The following is a 21,151-nucleotide window of genomic DNA, read 5'->3' on the forward strand; positions in this document are numbered from 1 at the left end:
GCTGTTTCTTGATATCATGTGGAGTGAATCGATTGGCTGAAGCCCGGCATCTGTGATGCTAGGGACCGAGGAGGCCGAGATGGATCATTCACTTGCCACTTCTGGCTTGTCCTTTGTACTAATGTGCTGGGCTGCCGCATCATTGAGGGTGGGGGTTATTTATGTATCCTGCTCTTCCAGTTAGTTGTGAATCATCCACCACCATTCATGACTGGGTGTGGCAGAACTATGGAGCTTTGATCTGATCTGTTGGTTGTGAGATCGCTTAACTCTGTCCATCATGTGCTGCTTCTGCTGTTTAGCATGCAGTTTTATGTTGTAGCTTCACCAGATTGGCACCTTATTTTTAGTTATCCTGCTGCTACTCCGAGCATGCTCTCCTGCACTCCTCATTGAATCAGGGTTGATCCCCTGGCTTGATGGGATGTGCCGAGCTATGAGGTTACAGATTGTGGTTGAATCAATTCTACTGCTGCTGATGGTCCACAACGCCTCATGGATGCCTGTTTTGAGCTGCTGGATCTACTCTGAATCTGTCCCATTTAGCATTGTGGTAGTACCACACAGCATGATGGAGGATATCCTGGTTGTGAAGATGGGACTTCATCTCCACAAGGACTGTATTGTGGTCACTCCTATCAGTATTGTCATGGACAGATGCATCTGCAACAGATAGATTGGTGTTGGCAAGAGCAGTAGGTTTTTCCCTGTTGTTGGTTCTCTCAACACCTGCCATAAGCTCAGTCTGGCAGATATCTGCTTCAGGACTTGGCCAGCTCAGTTAGTCATGTTGCCACTGAGCCACTCTTGGTGGTGGACATTGTAGCTCCTGGCAATTTGGTAGTTTTGTGGTCACAATTAATGAGACTAGCTTTTTATTTCAGATTTATTAAATAATTGAATTTAAATTCTACCAGCTGCTGTGGTGGGATTCGAAGTCGTGTCTCTGGAGCATTGATTTTTAACTATTGTTGGTGAAGAAAGAACTTGTTTTTAAAAAAAATTGGAGACTGGCTGGAGAGAGACATTAGCATATCAACAGACAAGTACTTCAAAGGACAAAGGAGCTTTTCCCTGCTCTAATTTAATCCACAATAGACTTTTGATTACCAGATGTTGAAGGTGGAAAGGCTAGCATTCCAGGTTAACTCTAAGGTGGCCAAATACACAAACAGATGTAGCCGGACCAGTTTGTTCACATGACTGGCTGAATGTGGAGTTTTTTTGAATTTGAACTTCCAACAGGGATTTTGAACTCAGAAGGCTGTTTTCTCCTGTCTGCTCTCATCCTGCTCTCACCAGCTTTGGAAACCATTGAAGACATATGAATCCCAAGAGAGAAAAGTCTCCTACAGTGAACAAGCTTTAAGAAGAATACTGGGCCCCAACAAAAAGTAAGAGCTGTCTACAATCAAGGATTCTAGGGCGAGCTGGAAACAAAGAACAGTAACAAGAAATCCCCTTTTAGAGACCCCCTCAAAAGTCTCCATTTTATTTTTCTTCTCTTTTCTGTCCCTATTTGCATGTGTGTATCACGTGTGCATGCTAGCGTGGTATATCCGTAGGCGTTAACCGTATTAGAGTTCAAGTTTAAGGTTTAATAAATTTCACTTTTCTTTAAACCTAAAGAAAACCTGGTGTGCTCAGTTCTTTGCCTTATAATTGGAAAGCTGTGAACAAGGATTCACAAAGGGGGAGCTCAAAACACAGTGTGTTTAAAATTAAACCCTGTTACAATAAGACCAGGTGAAGACAGTAAAGGACCCCTAGACACCTTTCTCACCTGGTCATAACACTTGTATTTATATAGTATCTTTAACATAGTTAAACATCTCAATGCCCTTCACAGAAGTTTTATCAAATAAAATTTAACACTGAGCCATATAAGGAGGTATTAGGGCTGAAGGCATGGCTACCAATGGTGGAGTAATTAAAATCTGGGATGCTTAAGATTGGAGGAGCACAGATATTTTGGTGGGGTGTTGGGCTGGAGGCAATTATGGAGATAGGGAAGGGCAAGGCTATGGCTCCTCACCTGCCTTACCTTCCGATTCTGTAGCACCGCCGCCAGGCACCCACCCGCCCCCCCCCCCCCCCCCCAACCCCACGCCTCCCAGCCCACACCTGAGGGGGGATTAAATTCCACCTGCTCTGGGCAATACAAATGTAGTAGTCTTCCAGTGGGGTTAAAGGACAGAGAATATTTGGACAAGAATGTACCGACTCAGTTTAGTTTTCTTTCAGAGTCATACGTTATCTCCTTATATTTGTATTATATTTACTTGTTTTTGTAATATATTAAAAAATTTAGTATCTGTGTGCATTTTCTATCAACCTTTTTCATGTTACACACAAAGGAAATATGCGGATTTGTTACATGGTAATTGTCTTCTCACCATGCTTCTTGCAAACTTAGACATATAAAATATGACATTCTCAACAAAATGATTGCAAGTTGTAATTCCTTTTGGGAAAGAGAAAACATTCTGGGTCTTGCCTACAAATGTGAAGAGGCAGACTGTTATTCAGGCTATAGAATATTGGCCAGTGTTTTGGGGTCATTGGCAAAGCAATGGTGCTTGCTGTTGCTTTTGAAGAAAGCTGTCCACAAAGATCTGGCAGCCTCTGTGGAGCAAACTTTCCCCTTCCCAATGGCAATTTAAACTTAGCATCAAATCAAGGAGATGTCTTCGTGTGCGGAAACAATGATTTCAGCAAACTTGAAATGTGAATTTATGTATATTGTTGTCAGGATCAGGATGTTATAAACTTGGAGTGTTTGGATGGGACATTCAACTTTGGCAGGGGCTTAATACAGGTGATACTGGATTGGCCATTCGTTATATACCCTGCCTGATTTTCCTTTTCATTAACTTTGTTTCCGATACAAAATGGAAAGCTGGCACACGTGAACTAACTTTTTCCTTTCTTATTCATCTACATTTACTATTACCCTGGACGTAGAGCACATATTTACCTATTTGTAGAGGATAACCTCTGTGCTTTGTGGTTTAAGAAATATGCTTATGGATTTTATATCTTAAAATAAGACAAAAATTTATGCTTAAAATGAGGGAGAAATGTATTTCCAAATTTATGGAGAATTGTTTGCCGTTTATAGATACTATTGATAGAAAATGAAGATTGAATTTGAATTATATTTTTAATTGTGTTTGAGTAAATTCACCAAGTGTTGGTAAAGTATTTAATGCCATTGGACTTTAACTTAAAACAGTCATTTGTTGCTGGCACTGTTTTGCCATGCTGTCAGTGTAAGGGATCAAATGACAAGTTTACAGTTGTTAGTACTGTATATGATTTAGACTTATACATTTTCTCTGCAAAATCTTACCTATCAGGAGGAAACAGAAATATGGAAATTAGTAGTTTGACCTCTCTGTAGAATACTATTCAGTTGGCGATTACTGCTAGCTATATTAACCAAATAACACAACATTCCTGCCATCTATTTTAAAACTGTTAGCCTATTATTCATTATTCAATGTTATTTATTGCTGTAATTTAAACTGCGGATAAGATATATCTTTTTGTGAATGATCACTTAGTAGGCCAGTTGAGGGTTGTGAATCAATGTAGGAGGGCTACCTTAAATTCACTGAGATGTACCTGTTATTGTTTATAATATATATAAGGTTGTGAATTGCATTGTGGGACTCTCCCTGGCCACTGTCTGAGGCTGAAGCAGACTGTTCGTAACCTTTGTATCCTATTTGACCATGAGCTAAGCTTCTGACTCCATGTCCTCTCCATCACCAAGATCACCTAATTCCACTTCCATAAAATGGCCCATCTCCACCACTGCCTCAGCTTATCTGCTACTGAAAGTCTCATCCATGTCTTTGTTGACTCACACCAAGTCCTATTCACCCATCATCCCTGTGCTCGCTGACCTTCATTAGCTTCTGCTGCAGTAATGCCTTGACTTTAAAATTCTCATCCTTGTTTTCAAATTCTTCCTATCACTGTAACCTCCTTCAGCTCTACAACCCTCCACGATCTCTGCGCTCCTCCATTCTGGCCTCTTGCACATCCCTAATTTTCATGGCTCCATCACTGGTGGCTATGCCTTCAGCTGCCTAGGCCCTAAGCTCTAGACTTCTGTCCCTAAACCTCCTGTGAAGTGCTTTAGGATGTTTTATAATTTTAAATGCACAATATAAGTGCTAGTTGCTGTTGTTGTTGTTTCTAGAGGCAGCATGATGGTACAATGTAGTGTGCTGTGAAGTTCTGTCTGAGTTCATAATTACCAAGACAGATAATTTTACTATTTCAGCTCAGCTGTTTGTGGCCACAAACACTTTTCCACAAAGGGCGGATTGGCCTCCCTCTGCACTGTAACGATTCTGTGATTCTGTGAACTGGCGGCAAAATTATCCCAGATTGCACCACCTCTTAGTCAATAAAACTAAAAGAGTTAAAGTATCTCTAAATAACTCCATGAAATACATTTTCGCGAGCAGAACCAGTTATTGATGCAGTCTTCTGCAATATCAGTACCTGTTTTGTTCATAAGCCACATTATTCAATCCACCTCCAAACGTATAAAAGAAAAGATAGCAATGTGCCCATTGTACTTAATAACATTTGAAGTAAAAGTTGCATGATTGAAAAAAAAAATCTTTAATGGAATGAAGTTATATTGAGTAGAACTTGCATATCAATTATTGATCTAATTATTTATTGGAAACAAGCTAACTTTTGGTTAGAATTTCTAACTGTAAGAAAATTCCTAACTGTAAGTTTGTAAGCCTAAGTAAAGATGAGCTCACATATTCATGACAAATCTTTTCAGCTTCAAGGGGAAGATACTGGTGATTTTGAGGGCACATCTGCTGTAGCCCGATTACTGACTGCAGAAACAAACAAAACCGTATACATTGCAGTAAAGGACGATGATTTTCCAGAAGCAGATGAAACGTTTGTATTTTACCTAACGCTGCAGGTAACTTCATTTTCTTACTAAATTCATTCCAAGTAAAATGGGACAATATAGGCTACCATGCTAGGTAATGTACTTCGTGTGGTTAAGCTATAAGTATTGCAAGTGCAAGCAATTTAGCATGATTTGTCCAGAGTAAATAAATGCCAGTAGCACAAACCAAAGCTTCCAGACTTTATTTGATTTCTCAGTCCATGCAGTTCACATTTGGATTTTATAATGCACAAACAAAAATTGATAAAATGGGTGTATTTTATTCTGAGATAAAAATAGAGTCTATGATTGACTGTATTGCTAAGTGGGAAACCATTAAATATATGTTGTGACCCGTGGAGAGTGGAGCTAGAATAAACAGTGCACTCCTCCCACCTCGGTCGTAACAGCATAGAATAACTAGCCTCTGAACCTGCACTTGTAGCCACAGTATCTTTGCAGCTGGTTGAGTTAAGATTCTGATCAGTGGTGACCCCAATGATGTTGACGCTGGGGAATTCGATAATGATAATGCCTTTGAATGTCAAGGGGTTGTGTTTAGGCTCTCTCTTGTTGGAGATGACCATTGCCTGGTACTTGTGTGGCATGAATGTTACTTAACACTTGTCAGCCCAAGCCTGGATGTTGTCTAGGTCTTGCTGCATGTGGGCATTATCTGATGAATTACGGATGGACGCTGCGCAATCATCAGTGAACATCCCTCACTTCTGACCTTATGTTGGCTGGAAAATCATTGATGAAGCAGCTGAAGGTGGTTGGGATGAGGACACGGCCCTGAGAAGCTCCTACACCGATGTCCTGGGCTGAGATGATTGCCATTCAACAATTACAACTGCTGCCTTTTGTGCGAGATATGACTTTAGCCAGTGCAGAGTTTTCCTCTGATTCCCATTGATTTCAATTTTACTCGGAATCCTTGATGCGACACTCGGTCAAAAGCTGCCATGATGCCAAGGGCAGTCACTTTGACCTCACCTCTTGAATTCAGCTTTTTTGGCCATGTTTGCACCAAGGCCGTAATGAGGACTGGAGCGGAGTTGTCCTGGTGGAATGCAAACTGAGCATTGGTGAGTAAGTGCCACTTGATAGCATTGTGGACGACACCTTCCATCACTTTGCTGATGATTGAGAGGAGGCTGATGGAGCAGTTATTGGCTGGATTGGATTTGTTCTGCTTTTTGTGAACAGCCTTACCTGTATCCAGTGTGCTCATCTGCTTCTTGATATCACCGAGATTGAATCAGATTGGCTGAAGACTGGCATCTATGATGGTGGGCACCACAAGAGGAGGCCAAGATGGATCATTCACTTGCCATTTCTGGCTGAAGATGATTGTGAATGCTTCTGCCTTGCCACGTGCTGGGCTCTATCATCATTGGTGTTTGTGTCTTTGGAATGCCTTGCATGTTTTTTTTATTTGTGGGATGTGGGCATTGCTGGATAGGCCAGCATTTATTTCCCATCCCTAATTGCCCTTGAACTGAGTGGCTTGCTAGGCCATTTCAGAGGGCATTTAAGAGTCAACCACATTGCTGTGGGGCTGGAGTCACTACAGGACATTAGTGAAACAGATGGGTTTTTATAACAATTGACAATGGTTTCATGGTCACCATTAGACCAGCTTTTAATTCCAGATTTATTAATTGAATTCAAATTTCACAATCTGCCATGGTGGGATTCGAACCCATGTCCCTGGGGCATTATCCTGGACTCTGGATTACTAGTCCAGTGACATTACCACTATGCCACTGCCTCCCCTGTTTTGGAGCATAGTGATAAAAATTAGAGTTAAAAGTTATTTTTAAATTTCTTGTAATTAATAATCATGTGCTTTGTCATTATCACTTGCAACCACAGAATAAATCCAAACTCTTTACAAAATGATGATCCAATCAAGGGGTTTATTTCATGTCAGACATCAGGATAGCACAACGCTGGGTGGTTCAGATCTATCGGCTGAATCTCAGGTGCTTTGAAATCACCTTGGAGCATTGCATTTAGTTTCTTTAAATGTTGCAACCAAAGGAACATACAAATCCTATGGCACTTCATGAGCTTTCCTTCCTCTGCAGAATTGAGCGAGGTTTTGTTTAAATATTTTTGCAACATTCTGGCGCCTTAATTAGGCTAAAGTATGATATTAGTGCAAGTAGTTCAAGTCAGGTCAGTGGGAGTATTTAACTTATGGCCATTTTACACCTCCCTCCATTTTACTTTCCATATCAGAGAAATGGAAATTTTGATTTCGAGATTTTAGTAGTTTAGTTTAGAGGCTTATAAGTATTATGGTGGATTTTCATGCATGTTGAAACCTGTCTGTATCTGTAAAAAGCTTTACTTGCCAGGGCTAGCATAAAATGGCTGCCTTATTTGCCTACATAAGACATCAAATGACTTTCAAAAAGCTATCAATTATGTGAAGTGTTTTGAGATGTACAAACATGGAAAACACTATATAAATGTAAATATTATTTTTGCTTCATGGTATAATTGAAAACATAGGTGTAGATTTTACAAAGTAGCAGTCCAGGTGCAAAGCTTCATATGATGGAAGCACATATGGTTTATTTGGGCAGAGGGATGATAAATGGATGAAACATCAGGTGGGGTGTGTTTTCTTTGTGCTCAAATTCCAATTATGTGCTTTCATTGTGTGAAGCTTGGTGCCATAAGTATAAATTTGTCAGATTTGTTCCAATAATATACAAAAATAACATTGAAGAATGCAGCAGCTTGCGGTGCTGCCTGCCCATGTAGCACTACACAAACGGATTTCTCCCGTGATCTTCATTTTTGAAAGTGCTGTAATAAAACGAATGAACATTCTGGGCTGAATTTTATTAGCAAGCCGCAAATCACGGGGGTGCACTTTGATGTCAGCGGTCCGCCCACGTATAGTGGCCACCGCTGAGCCCCCGCGATATTTTGTGCGGGGCCTCATTTAAATGGAGGGGGCGGAACAGCCGCCTCTGATAACGCAGAGGAGGCAGCCACTTCATCCCCAGCAACGGTGTCAGCGCCACCGCCATTTTTAAAGGGCTTCAAGCCCTGCAGTAACATTGGAAATTTTAAAGGGACATTAATTTGAAATTTGTGTAAGAACTAAATAAAAGTTGCAATCCCTTCTCTCATCCCCCACAATGTTTGTTTTTGGGCCTATCCTATCCAAAATAAACTTAATTTCCAACCCAAACCTCCCCTCCAAACCTTGTTACCTTTGCCCTTCAAGCCATTCCCATCATCTCCCCAGCTAATGGAGTAAGTTTCCTCTGTTTCCCCTCCTCCCGACCTGAGAATTAAACTCCTCTCCACCAGTGGCTCGCCTTGAATCTCCAGAATTCCCAAATGGGGATCGGAAGGCGTGGGACTTCCAGCTACTGGATGGAATATCGGCGTGGAACGGCCGCCTGGTCTAGGTATGTTTATTTACATTTATTTCTATAGATTTAGCAACGCAAATGAAAGCCCCATTGCTTGGTGGTGGGAGGGCTGCACCGATGCCTCGCTGCTGCCGGTAAAATGCCTTGAGGCCTTCTTGGCTTCGGGGGTCATGGCGGGCCTCTCCCAGAAGAAATATCTGGGCCCCCCTGCCATGACCCCCGAAGCCAGAGGGCTCAGAAAATTCAGCCCTCTGTTTCATAGCTCCAATTAATGGTAAAACAAAAGCCATTGTATATCATCAATTCAATCTTTATTTTCTTATTATTATTCTGTTGCATTTTGAGAATTTAAATAGATCTCATTCACTTTAAACTGCGAGCCGAAATCTAATTTAAATTACACTGCAGGTATTTCAAAGCGGAGACGAATTTATTCATGATGGAGGTAAAAGTTGAATAATGTGGTGTGTGAACAGTAAGATGCTAAGAAGGTTGCTATGGAAACTGTTGATAATAGACTTCTATGTGGACCGTACGAAGCTCAGACTTTAGATCAAGTGCTCATGAGTCAGAAATTGTGGAGCCTCAATATTTATCACATTTCTTTTGAGGCTTCAAAAACCATTGAGTACTTAACAGCGAATAATACAAATATTAGAGCTTTAACATTTCATCTAGTCAGCACATACTGAATGGATCAGAACACTTTTCCAGTAAAAACTTGGAGAAAAAATAAAATTAAACATTTGACTGTTTATATGTGTCCTTTTTAAATGTAGATGTTAAAATCAATAATTCTATCAAGATATATAAAGTTTAGGACGTAGCTGTTAGTTTACATTCGATGGATGCTTTCAAAGAATGATCTAGGAGTCATCAACTTAACTAAAACTGTACTTACACTTTGTTCTTTACATAAACATCAATATATCAAACTTTACTTGATGCTATTTTTCTTTGTTAAAGATTTTTCAACTTTTGTAAATTGCTGGTGTTTAAGGTTGTTTCAGATTAACATAGTTTGATGTAATTTTTGCAATATAAACTTTTAATGAGCACATTGTAATTTACTACCCTACCTATGATTCTTGTGAACTAGTGTGCCAGATTATTTTTCTAAGAAGCTGTTAAATCAATGGTTTTCGGACACCCCTGTATCTTGTAATATCCAATACCTAACATTTACTGTGGATTTCAAATTATATATCTGATAAATAAAAATTCTAAACATTTCTGTCCGGAATCTAATTAATTAACATTCCAATGTGCAGTAGAGAATATAGTCTAACCCATGAGAATGGATTTTGGGCATGAAGTCTTGTTATTTCTCACTACAGCATGGAACGGTCTCTTAGTTTTTTTAAAACTTGAATTCAACGTTAAAGTATGAAAATAAGGATTTTATAGTGTTTCTTGGACAAGTTTTTTTTTTAACAATACTGTATGTTACATTGATACATCCAGTTAAAAGCAAGACATGTACGATGCATCTATCTTCCCGCAACCATTCATTTCACTGCATGAATCAAATTGTAGAGACCTTTGATCTCGAGCTGGGTATAGAATTCAGCTTTTTAACATTTAAGTCAAAGGATAATGTATAAAGGCGAAGGACTGAAAGGAAACTTTATTTTCAAATAGAACTGCATACTTCATACCTAGTTTCTTATTGCTATGGTGTCATTAATAGGTTGTCAAACTGTGATAAATGAGTTTTGAAAGACCTCTTTATTAACTTGGGGTCCTAATTAATCTGAGGTGCCCAAAGAACTTCCATTCTGTAAAAGTTACAGATCATGACCAATTTACATTTTTGAATAAAACTGTGCTCCATTTGGTAATTACAGCAGTGTTAAGAAAAGAATCGGATCTGACTGTTGCATCAAAACAGTTTTGGCAAATATATTTTTAGTTTGGCTAGTAATTTTCGACTGAATACCACCATATATTAGATTGGAAGTGTGAAATGTATTTTAGGCTGGAGCTGTTTATGGCTCCTGTGACTGGGATTGTTAAATTCTCTTTTGTTTAATTGCTGACTACAGTTTTGAAGACAAACATAAGCATATCATTATTATTATACATATAAAAACCTGTCAATCTAAAAACAGCTCAAGATAACCAATCTAGCTGGAACTATGCATTCAAAACCTATATAAAAAAAAGCACATAACGATTAGACTTGTGACAAAGTAGTTTACTTCATAAATGTACTGTATTTTTCTGTTAACTCTAGGGTACTTCTGCAGATGTGATGCTTGGAATTCCCAATATTGCCACAGTAACTATTCTGTCGAATGATAATGCCTTTGGAATTATATCTTTCAATGTGGTAAGCATCTTTTTCTGCCAGTATAATTATTTAGCGTATTTGGAATGCTGTTGTAACAGAGTGGGAAAATTAATGGATGGGGAAAATTGTAGAGAACATGGACCTGAATTCCCTATTTATACTTGCAGCAAGAGAGGCATTATTCCAGCAATGTGATTTTGTTGGATCGGTCTTATTGTGTTACAGCGTATATCATAACACCCCTGTATTGTACAACCGCTATATTAAAACACTTAATATTCTGAAGACACTGGAGCGGAAGTTTGATGATTTTGAGGAAATCAAGGTTAAATAATATGTGAATGATCCTTAGATGCAGGGACAGAAAAGTAGAATTAGGATTTAAAAATATCAAAGGCTTTTTAACAAATTTTGAATTATGTCAGTATTAATTGGCAATACAATAAGTGATTACAGCATTTTTTTTGATGCTGTATTTTTTTTTAAATGTTCTTTTACAATCCTGTTGTACAACATCATAGAAATTACATCTGACCTACAGGGAAGTATCTTGGGGTGTTTTGCTATATTAAAGGTTCTATAAAATGTAAACTGTTGTTGTGGTTGAATTGTACTAAAGATAGGAATACTTTTCTGCTTAACAGTCATCAATGAACATGGATAGATAATCTTTCACATTCTGTATTTTAACTCATCCCACTTCTGCAGTTTCATAATTGACTAGCAGTGTCATTTCTGAGCAGAGTGGATTGCAATGACCAAAATAACATTGCAGAACTGGACATCACCAGGTGCTCCTCACAGGTGTGATATCATTTTCATAAAACCACTTGGACTTTAGAAAATAATTGTCCATGGGACGAGTATGCCTCAACCCATCTGAAGAATACCTGAGCTTGTGAAAATGGAACTGACTATAATAGAAGGAACTGCTTGTATCTCCATAACAACTTGCATACAGTTGGAGAGCAAAGGTGTTCAGTGAGGACCGGTCAGCCCAGGAGCCATTATGTAATGTTCTCATTTAAAAGCTAACTTCTCAGTATGTTGAGCAATATGGAGAATGTGGGCACCAGTAGGCGAAGAGGATGCAGGTTGAAGCATTTGAAGGAGAGATATGCCAAGGGGAGGTGATTTTAGGAGAGAATTCCAGCATGCAGGGCCATGATGGCTGAAAGAACACTGTTCATTGGTGGAGTAGAGAGAGTAAGGAACATTAGAGGATTGTCTGTTGATGTGTTTAGATTAGTTTTCCCTAACAGTTGATTATATGTTTGTCTTTACTTGAAAAATTCATTATGCCTTTTATTACAAATAATTTGGAAAAATTCAAAAATCCTTTACACCATGAGAAGATATTCCATAACAATTGTGAATCAGTCTGCCACCCACATTAAAGCATAATAGGAATTTTTGTACCATGGTACCAGACCATGGCATTTTCACCGAAGCTAACAGAGTGATAATTATGGGTCAAAGTAACAACTTCAAGCCTACAAGTGAAAAAAATTAATAAAATTACTTTAAAAAAGCAAAAGACAACTTTATAACTATCTTTTATTAGGTTAGTGTAAAGTATTGAATTTTAAAGGTACTTCAGCGCCATAATTTTTTAGTTTATACACGAAGGCAAATAAGATGGTGAATAAATAGTGGATGAAGACATTTTCAGCAAGTGTTTGAGTAATTTGGTTTGCATTGTTCACCTTCTTGGTAAAAATTTGGAACTCAAAGTGAATGCAGTAGAATTACAAAAATTCTTCTGAATAACAGGCAATTAGATGGAAACATATCAACTGGGAAAATCTGACTATGCGCCAATTTGCAGTAAACATGGGGAGAAAACATTGAGATGAACTACCTTGGATGTGAGAACATTGTGTCCTACGAGGATTTGTAAATGTTAAATGAGGGGGTTGTGGGATATAGAAGTATTGGGAGGGGCTATCAGGGCCTTGGAACACTGGGAGTGGTGTCTTGAGCATCCAAGTGGAATGGGATTGGGAAGTGATGTTTCATGGCAACAGAGGGATATTGGGAACATTTAGAAGGAGTTATGGATTTGAGGCGGTGCTGGTGGTGGGGGTCGTTGCAAAATATAGGGTTGGGGAATCTGAGAACTTGGGAGAATTGATGAGAAGAGTTTTGGAATATGCAAGCTTTGAGATCTGGGATCATTCTTGCAGAATATTTGGGTTAAAGGGAAATAAAGGTCAGTGAAAGCTATAGGTTCATCTTTCCTCCATTCCCAGAAGTTTTAATCAAGGTCGCTACACAAAGATGGAAACTTGATCTTTATTGTTTAATATGCTTAGTGCTTCAAGATTATGGCTGTAATTTTATGCAACCTCCCCTCCCCCGCCCCCCCTACCCTGGGAGTGTGTTGGAAGCCGGGTGGGGCGTAAAATCAGGTGGGATGGTGGGTGGTGCTGTGCCCGTCACCTACCTGCCTCCACTGGTATTTTACCAGCAGCGGGGTGGTGGAGGCGGGGGTGGTGGCAGGTGGCCAGCCTGCTCTTGGGTCATTTGAGATGCTTAATTGGCTAATTAATGGAGGCAGGGGGGGAAACCACGCCATGTGGCGAGGCCACCAGGTATACTGACTGTGGGGTCAGGGTTGTGGAGGGGTGGTTACCTCTTGTTCGGTTATACTGTGCCCATGGTGGGCCCCCCAGTGGCAAGAGCTGCCCCTGCTTGAAGGGGAGGCAGTGGCGTGGTCATAATGGCCGGAATTTTACGCTGCCCCAGCGAGTCGGATGATGGCATGGGGGCGGCATAAAATTGAGCGGCAGGCTCCGGGAGACGTACCCGCCTTGATTCCGCCTCTGGACAAGCTTACGGAGGGCAGGCGGCGGGTGGGAAATGGCCCGCCCGCCCAATGCCAATCAAGACCCTGAACTGGCCACTTAACGGCCACTTAAGGGCCCTCGCCCGCCTCCACAGGTATTTTACCTATGGCAAGCGGGTGTGCTGGGGACGTGAAAGGCTGCCCAGCGATAGCTGCCGGCCTTCCTGCGCCCCGGGGCAGGGGAGCATGGCAGTCGGGCACAGGGTACCTGGTTGAGGGCTGCCCCCACCTCCCAACTGACCCCCGGGACCCAAGACACCCCCTCCCCGCAAAGGACCACTCCAGCCTCACCAGGGAAGGACCGATCCCCCTGGTGAGGCTTGCCCCGACTTACCTTCCCTCCTCGATCCATGGCGTTGGCTTGGCTGCAGTCCCAGCAGTGGCCACCGCTCCCAGTGGCGCTGCTGGGACTAAGAGCTGCTGGCCCGCTGATTGGCCGGCAGCTCACTGAGGCGGGACCTTTTCCTTCAAGTGGTTGGAAGTCCTGCCTCAGGACAATTAAAGCCCGGGGATCTGTAAAATACGGGACGGATCCCCAGGCTAGGCAGAAGCGCGTTTGCCACTGAATTTCACGTCGGAGTCTGGCTCCCATCCATCCACCGTAAAATTCCGACCGATGTCACTGGCTAATGTCCTGGGAACATGGGTTCAAATCCCACCATGACAGATAGTGAAATTTGAATTCAATTAATAAATCTAGAGTTAAAAAGATAGTCTAATGGTGGCCATGAAACCATTATCAATTGTTTTAAAAACCCAACTGGTTCACTAATGTCCTTTCGCGAAGGAAATCTGCCATCCTTACCTGGTCTGGCCTCTGTGATTCCAGCCCCACAGCAATGTGGATGACTCTTAAAGCCCTCTAAAACATCTTAACAAGCCATTCAGTTGTATTTCAGGGCAATTAGGGATGGGCAATAAATGCTGGCCTAGCCAGTGATGCCCACATCCCATGAACGAATTAAGGAAAAAAAAACACTGGCCTCTCGATTGCTCCCCCTCTAGCTGGGGCCTGCAGCAAGACATGGACAACATTTAGGCATGTAATAAGTGGCAAGTTACCTTCACGCTGCACAAGGGCCAGGCAATGACCATCTCCACCAAGAGAGAATTGAACCATCTCCCCATGATGTTCAATGGCATTCCCATCAGTGAATCCCCCACTATCCTGGGAGCGGAGCGGCGGCTGGCAGACCTGCGTGGAACCTGATCCGGAGCGGCAGCTGGCAGACTCCCTGTGTCTCTGTGTGCGCTGAGACTCAAAAAGAGGGAAAAAAAACTTAGTGACATCATGGGAATTCTGCAAGGTGATTGGTTGGGCAAGTAACAGTTGTTAGTGCATTTAAATTGCTTAAAAAAGGGGATTTTTAAAAAAAAACCTCAAGTGATAAGGTAAGTAGTACTACTTAAATTAGTGTAATTTATTAAGGACTTTAGATTGTACTGGGTAGTGTTTGGAGTAGAACAAGACCCCTCATGTAATTAGTATTTTTTAAAGGGAGTAACTAAATTAAAGGTAAGTCATGGCAGGAGACCTTGCACCTGTGATATGCTCCTCCTGCACTATGTGGGAAATCAGGATGCTTCCAGTGTCCCTGACAACCATGTATGCAGGAAGTGTATCCATCTGCAGCTACTACCCGCATTACGGAGCTAGAGCTGAGGGTGGATTCACTGTGGAGCATCCGCGATGCTGAGGATGTCGTGGATAGCACGTTTAGAGAGATGGTCACACCGCAGGTAATGGCAGCACAGGCAGAAAAGGGATGGGTGACCACCAGGCGGAGTAGTAGGCTCAGACAGGTAGTACAGGAGTCCCCTGTGGCCATCCTCCTCTCAAACAGATATACCGCTTTGGATACTGTTGGGGGGCATGGCCTCCCTGGGGAAAGCAGCAAGAGCCAGGTCCGTGGCACCAAGGATGGCTCTGCTGCACAGCAGGGGAGGGAAAAGGAGTGGAAGAGTGATAGTAATAGGGGATTCTATCGTAAGGGGTACAGATAGGCGTTTCTGAAACCTTCCTGGACACACCTGACAAAATCTGCTCCATCCAAACTATTTGCACTAGGGAGGTTCAAATCAATATTCGGGAAGATGAAGTCACCCATGACGACAACCCTGTTACTTCTGCACCTTTCCAAAATCTGCCTCCCAATCTGTTCCTCCGTGTCTCTGTTGCTATTGGGGGGTCTATAGAAAACTCCCCGAAATGCTCTCCCACTGACACTTCTACCACTTCACTGGCTTCATTCCCTAGGATTAGGTCTCGTACTGCCCCTTCTCTTGTAGGACATTTCTACATACTGGCTCAAAAAGCTCTACTGTGTGCATTTTAAGAATTCTGCCCCTTTTAAGCCTTTTGCACTGAGAGTATCCCAGTTAATATGGGGGAAGTTGAAATCCCCTACTATTATTACCCTATTATTTTTATACCTCTCAAGAGATTTGCCTACATATCTGCTCCTCTATCTCTTCTTACTGTAGTGCACACCCAGCCAAGTGTTTGCCCCCTTTTTGTTTTTAAGTTCTACCCAAATGGCCTCATTTGAGGAAGCTTCTGAGATGTCATCCCTCCTTACTGCAGTAATTGACTTCTTGATCAACAGTGCAATGCCACCTCCTTTTTTATCCCCTTCCCCTGTCATGCCTGAAGATTCTATACCCTGGAATATTGAGCTGCCAGTCCTGTCCCTCCCTCAACTATGTCTCTGTGACAGCAATATCATAGTCCCATGTGCTAATCAACACCCTCAATTCATCTGTCTTCCTAGTAATACTCCTTGCATTGAAATAGATGCAATCCAACCTTTCATTTTTCCCTTGTGCCTTACCAGGTCTACATTTGCTCTGCCTTCCAGGCAGACTCACTTTCTGTTCTATATTACCCCCTACTGTAACTCCACTCTGTATCCCATCACCCCGCCAAATTAGTTTAACACCACCCACCGCCCCCCCTCCCGACTCCCCAACAGCACTAGCAAATCTCCCAGCAAGGATGCTTGTCCCATTCCGGTTCGGGTGCAACCCGTCCAACTTGTACAGGTCCCATCTTTGCCAGAAACAGACCCAGTGATCCAGGAAACTAAAGCCCTCCCTCCTGCATCATCTCCTCAACCACGCATTCATCTGCTCTATCCTCCTATTTCTAAACTCACCTTTACTATAGTCATGGATAGGGATAGGAGCAGACGGGATGGGAAAATATTTAATTGGGGGAGGGGGAATTACCATGCTATTAGGCAGGAACTGGGGAGCTTAAATTGGGAACAGATGTTCTCAGGGAAATGCATGACAGAAATGTGGAGGTTGTTTAGGGAGCACTTGCTGCGACTGCTGGATAGGTTTGTCCCAATGAGGCAAGGAAGGGATGGTAGGGTGAAGGAACAAGATTAGATATACAGCACTGAAACAGGCCCTTCGGCCCACCGAGTCAGTGCCGAACATCAACCACCCATTGATACTAATCCTACACTAATCCCATATTCCTACCAAACATCCCCACCTGTCCCTATATTTCCCTACCACCTACCTATACTAGTGACAATTTATAATGGCCAATTTACCTATTAACCTGCAAGTCCTTTGGCTTGTGGGAGGAAACCGGAGCACCCGGAGAAAACCCACGCAGACACAGGGAGAACTTGCAAACTCCACACAGGCAGTACCCGGAATCGAACCCGGGTCCCTGGAGCTGTGAGGCTGCGGTGCTAACCACTGCGCCACTGTGGAACAGCTAGTCAAGAGGAGGAAGGAAGCTTACTTAAGGTTGAGGAAGCAAGGATCAGACAGGGCTCTAGAGGGTTACAAGGTAGCCAGGAAGGAACTGAAGAATGGACTTAGGAGAGCTAGAAGGGGACATGAAAAAGTCTTGGCGGGTAGGATTAAGGAAAATCCCAAGGCGTTCTACACTTATGTGAGGAACAAGAGGATGGCCAGAGTGAGGGTAGGGCCGATCAGGGATAGTGGAGGGAACTTGTGCCTGGATTCGGATGAGGTAGGGGAGGTCCTTAATGAATACTTTGCTTCAGTATTCACTAGTGAGAGGGACCTTGTCGTTTGTGAGGACAGCGTGAAACAGGCTGATATGCTCGAACAGGTTGATGTTAAGAAGGAGGATGTGCTGGAAATTTTGAAAGACATGAGGATAGATAAGTCCCCGGGGCCAGACGGGATATACCCAAGGTTATTACGGGAAGCGAGGGAAGAGATTGCCGCGCCTTTGGCGATGATCTTTGTGTCCTCACTGTCCACTGGAGTAGTACCAGATGATTGGAGGGTGGCAAATGTTCTTCCCTTGTTCAAGACAGGGAATAGAGATAACCCTGGGAATTACAGACCAGTCAGTCTTATGTCAGTGGTGGGCAAATTATTGGAGAGGATTCTGAGAGACAGGATTTATGATTATTTGGAAAAGCATAGTTTGATTAGAGATAGTCAGCATGGCTTTGTGAGGGGCAGGTCATGCCTCACAAGCCTTATTGAATTCTTCGAGGATGTGACAAAACACATTGATGAAGGAAGAGCAGTGGATGTGGTGTATATGGATTTTAGCAAGGCGTTTGATAAGGTTCCCCATGGTAGGCTCATTCAGAAAGTAAGGAGGCATGGGATACAGGGAAATTTGGCTGTCTGGATACAGAATTGGCTGGCCCATAGAAGACAGAGGGTGGTAGTAGATGGAAAGTATTCAGCCTGGAGCTCGGTGACCAGTGGTGTTCCGCAGGGATCTGTTCTGGGACCTCTGCTCTTTGTGATTTTTATAAATGACTTGGATGAGGAAGTGGAAGGCTGGGTTAGCAAGTTTGCCGATGACACGAAGGTTGCTGGAGTTGTGGATAGTGTGGAGGGCTGTTGTAGGTTGCAACGGGACATTGACAGGATGCAGAGCTGGGCTGAGAAGTGGCAGATGGAGTTCAACCTGGAAAAGTGTGAAGTGATTCATTTTGGAAGGTCGAATTTGAATGCAGAATACAGGCTTAAAGACAGGATTCTTGGTAGTGTGGAGGAACAGAGGGATCTTGGGGTTCATGTCCATAGATCCCTCAAAGTTGCCACCCAAGTTGATAGGGTTGTTAAGAAGGCGTAAGGGGTGTTGGCTTTCATTAACAGAGGGATTGAGTTTAAGAGCCGCGAGGTTATGCTGCAGCTCTATAAAGCCCTGGTTAGACCACACTTGGAATATTGTGTTCAGTTCTGGTCGCCTCATTATAGGAAGGGTGTGGAAGCTTTAGAGAGGGTGCAGAGGAGATTTACCGGGATGCTGCCTGGACTGGAGGGCATGTCTTATGAAGACAGGTTGAGGGAGCTAGGGCTTTTCACATTGAAGCGAAGAAGGATGAGAGGTGACTTGATAGACGTGTACAAGATGATGAGAGGCATCGATAGAGTGGATAGTCAGAGACTTTTTCCCAGGGCGGAAAGGGCTATCACCAGGGGGCATAATTTTAAGGTGATTGGAGGAAGGTTTCGGGGAGATGTCAGAGGTTGGTTCTTTACACAGAGAGTGGTGGGTGCGTGAAATGCACTGCCAGCGGTGGTAGTAGAAGCAGATACATTAGGGACATTTAAGCGACTCTTGGATAGGGACATGGATGATAGTAGAATGAAGGGTATGCAGGTAGTTTGATCTTAGAGTAGGTTAAAGGGTCGTCACAACATCGTGGGCCGAAGGGCCTGTACTGTGCTGTACTGTTCTATGTTCTAAATAAATAAAACTCTAAGATTTAAGGTAGTTATGGAAAAGGACAAAGATGGACCACAAATAAAAGGTACTGAATTGGGGGAAGGCCAATTTCAAAATGATAAAACAGGATCTGGCGAAAGTGAACTGGGAGCAGCTACTTGGAGGAAAGTCTACATCATATCAGTGGGAGTCATTCAAAGAGGAAATAGAGAGAGTTCAGAGCCAACGTGTACCCATTTAGGTGAAGGGTAGGACCAACAAGTCCAGGCAACCTGGATGTCAAGGGATATAGAGCATTGCATCAGGAAAAAAAAAGGAGGCTTACGGCAAATCCCAAGCGCTGAAAGCAGCGGAGACACTAGAGGAGTATAGAAAGTGTAGGGTGGCACTTAAAAAAGTAATTAGGAGAGCGAAGAGGGGACATGAAAAAACACTGGCGGGAAAGATAAAGGAAAATCCCAAGGCATTTTCTAAGTATATTAAGGGCAAGAGGATAACCAAGGAAAGAGCAGGGCCCATTAGGGACCAACGTGGCAATCTTTGTGTGGAGCTGGAGGACATAGGTGAGGTTTTAAATGATTACTTTTCATTGGTGTTCACTATGGAGAAGGACAATGTAGGTGTAGAGATCAGGGAGGGGGATTGTGATATACTTGAACATATTAGCATTGAAAGGAAGGAAATATTAACTGTTTTAGTGGGCTTAAAAGTGGATAAATCCTCAGGCCCAGATGAGATGTATCCCAGGCTGTTATGTGAGGCAAGGGAGGAGATAGCAGGGGCTTTGAGACAAATTTTCAAATCCTCTCTGGCCACAGGAGAGGTACCAGAGGACTGGAGGACAGCGAATGTGGTGCGATTATTCAAGAAGGGTAGCAGGGATAAACCAGGTAGTTACAGGCCGGTGAGTCTAACATCAGTGGTTGGAAAAATATTGGAAAAAATTCTGAGGGACAGGATTAATCTCCACTTGGAGAGGCAGGGATTAATCAGGGATAGTCAGCATGGCTTTGCCAGGAGGAGAGCGTGTCTAACTAACTTGATTGAATTTTTCGAGGAGGTGACTAGATGTGTCGATGAGGGTAGATGTAATAGATATGGTATACATCGATTTGAGTAAGGCTTTTGATAAGGTCCCACATGGGAGATTGGCTAAGAAGGTCAGAGCCCATGGGATCCAGGGCAATTTGGCAAATTGGATCCAAAATTGGCTTAGTGGCAGGAGGCAGAGGTTAATGATTGAGGGCTGTTTTTGCGATTGGAAGCTTGTGACCAGTGGTGTACCACAGGAATCAGTGCTGGGACCCTTGCTGTTGTGGTGTACATTAATGATTTAGGTGTGAATATGGGAGGTATCACAGAATCATGCAGTGCAGAAGAGGCCCTTCAGCCTATCGAGTCTGCACCGAAGCATTAAAACACCTAACCTGTCTACCTAATCCCATTTGCCAGCACTTGGCCCATAGCCTTGAATGTTATGATGTGCCAAGTGCTCATCCAGGTACCTTTTAAAGGATGTGAGGCAACCTGCCTCTATCACCCTCCCAGGCAGGGCATTCGAGACCGTCACCACCCTTTGGGTAAAAAAGTTCTTCCTCAAATCCCCCTTAAACCTCCCGCCCCTTACCTTAAACTTGTGACCCCTCGTAACTGACCCTTCAACTAAGGGGAACAGCTGCTACCTATCCACCCTGTCCATGCCCCTCATAATCTTGTACACCTCGATCAGGTCACCCCTCAGTCTTCTCTGCTCCAGCAAAAACAACCCAAGCCTATCCAACCTCTCTTCATAGCTTAAATGTTCCATCCCAGGCAACATCCTGGTGAATCGCCTCTGCACCCCCTCCAATGCAATCTCATCCTTCCTATAATGTGGTGACCAGAATTGCACACAGTACTCCAGCTGTGGGCTTACCAAAGTTCTGTATAGCTCCAACATGAGCTCCCTGCTTTTGTAATCTATGCCTCAATTGATGTGATCTATGGACAAACA

The 21,151-nt window shown here is 42.8% G+C and overlaps 1 protein-coding gene across 1 annotated transcript in view; it reads left to right on the top strand.

The window, feature by feature from the left end:
• The window catches only part of adgrv1 (adhesion G protein-coupled receptor V1), an 810,104-nt gene that overhangs the window by 1,041 nt on the left and 787,912 nt on the right, over positions 1–21,151 (top strand). The window contains exons 2-3 of the mRNA XM_068029668.1: positions 4,814–4,963; positions 10,571–10,666. Of these exons, the coding sequence (XP_067885769.1) occupies positions 4,814–4,963; positions 10,571–10,666 (246 nt within the window). The remainder of the gene's footprint in view (positions 1–4,813; positions 4,964–10,570; positions 10,667–21,151) is intronic.

The sequence above is a fragment of the Heterodontus francisci genome, chromosome 4 (genome assembly GCF_036365525.1).
Source record: "Heterodontus francisci isolate sHetFra1 chromosome 4, sHetFra1.hap1, whole genome shotgun sequence".
In the NCBI taxonomy this organism is placed as follows: Eukaryota; Metazoa; Chordata; class Chondrichthyes; order Heterodontiformes; family Heterodontidae; genus Heterodontus; species Heterodontus francisci.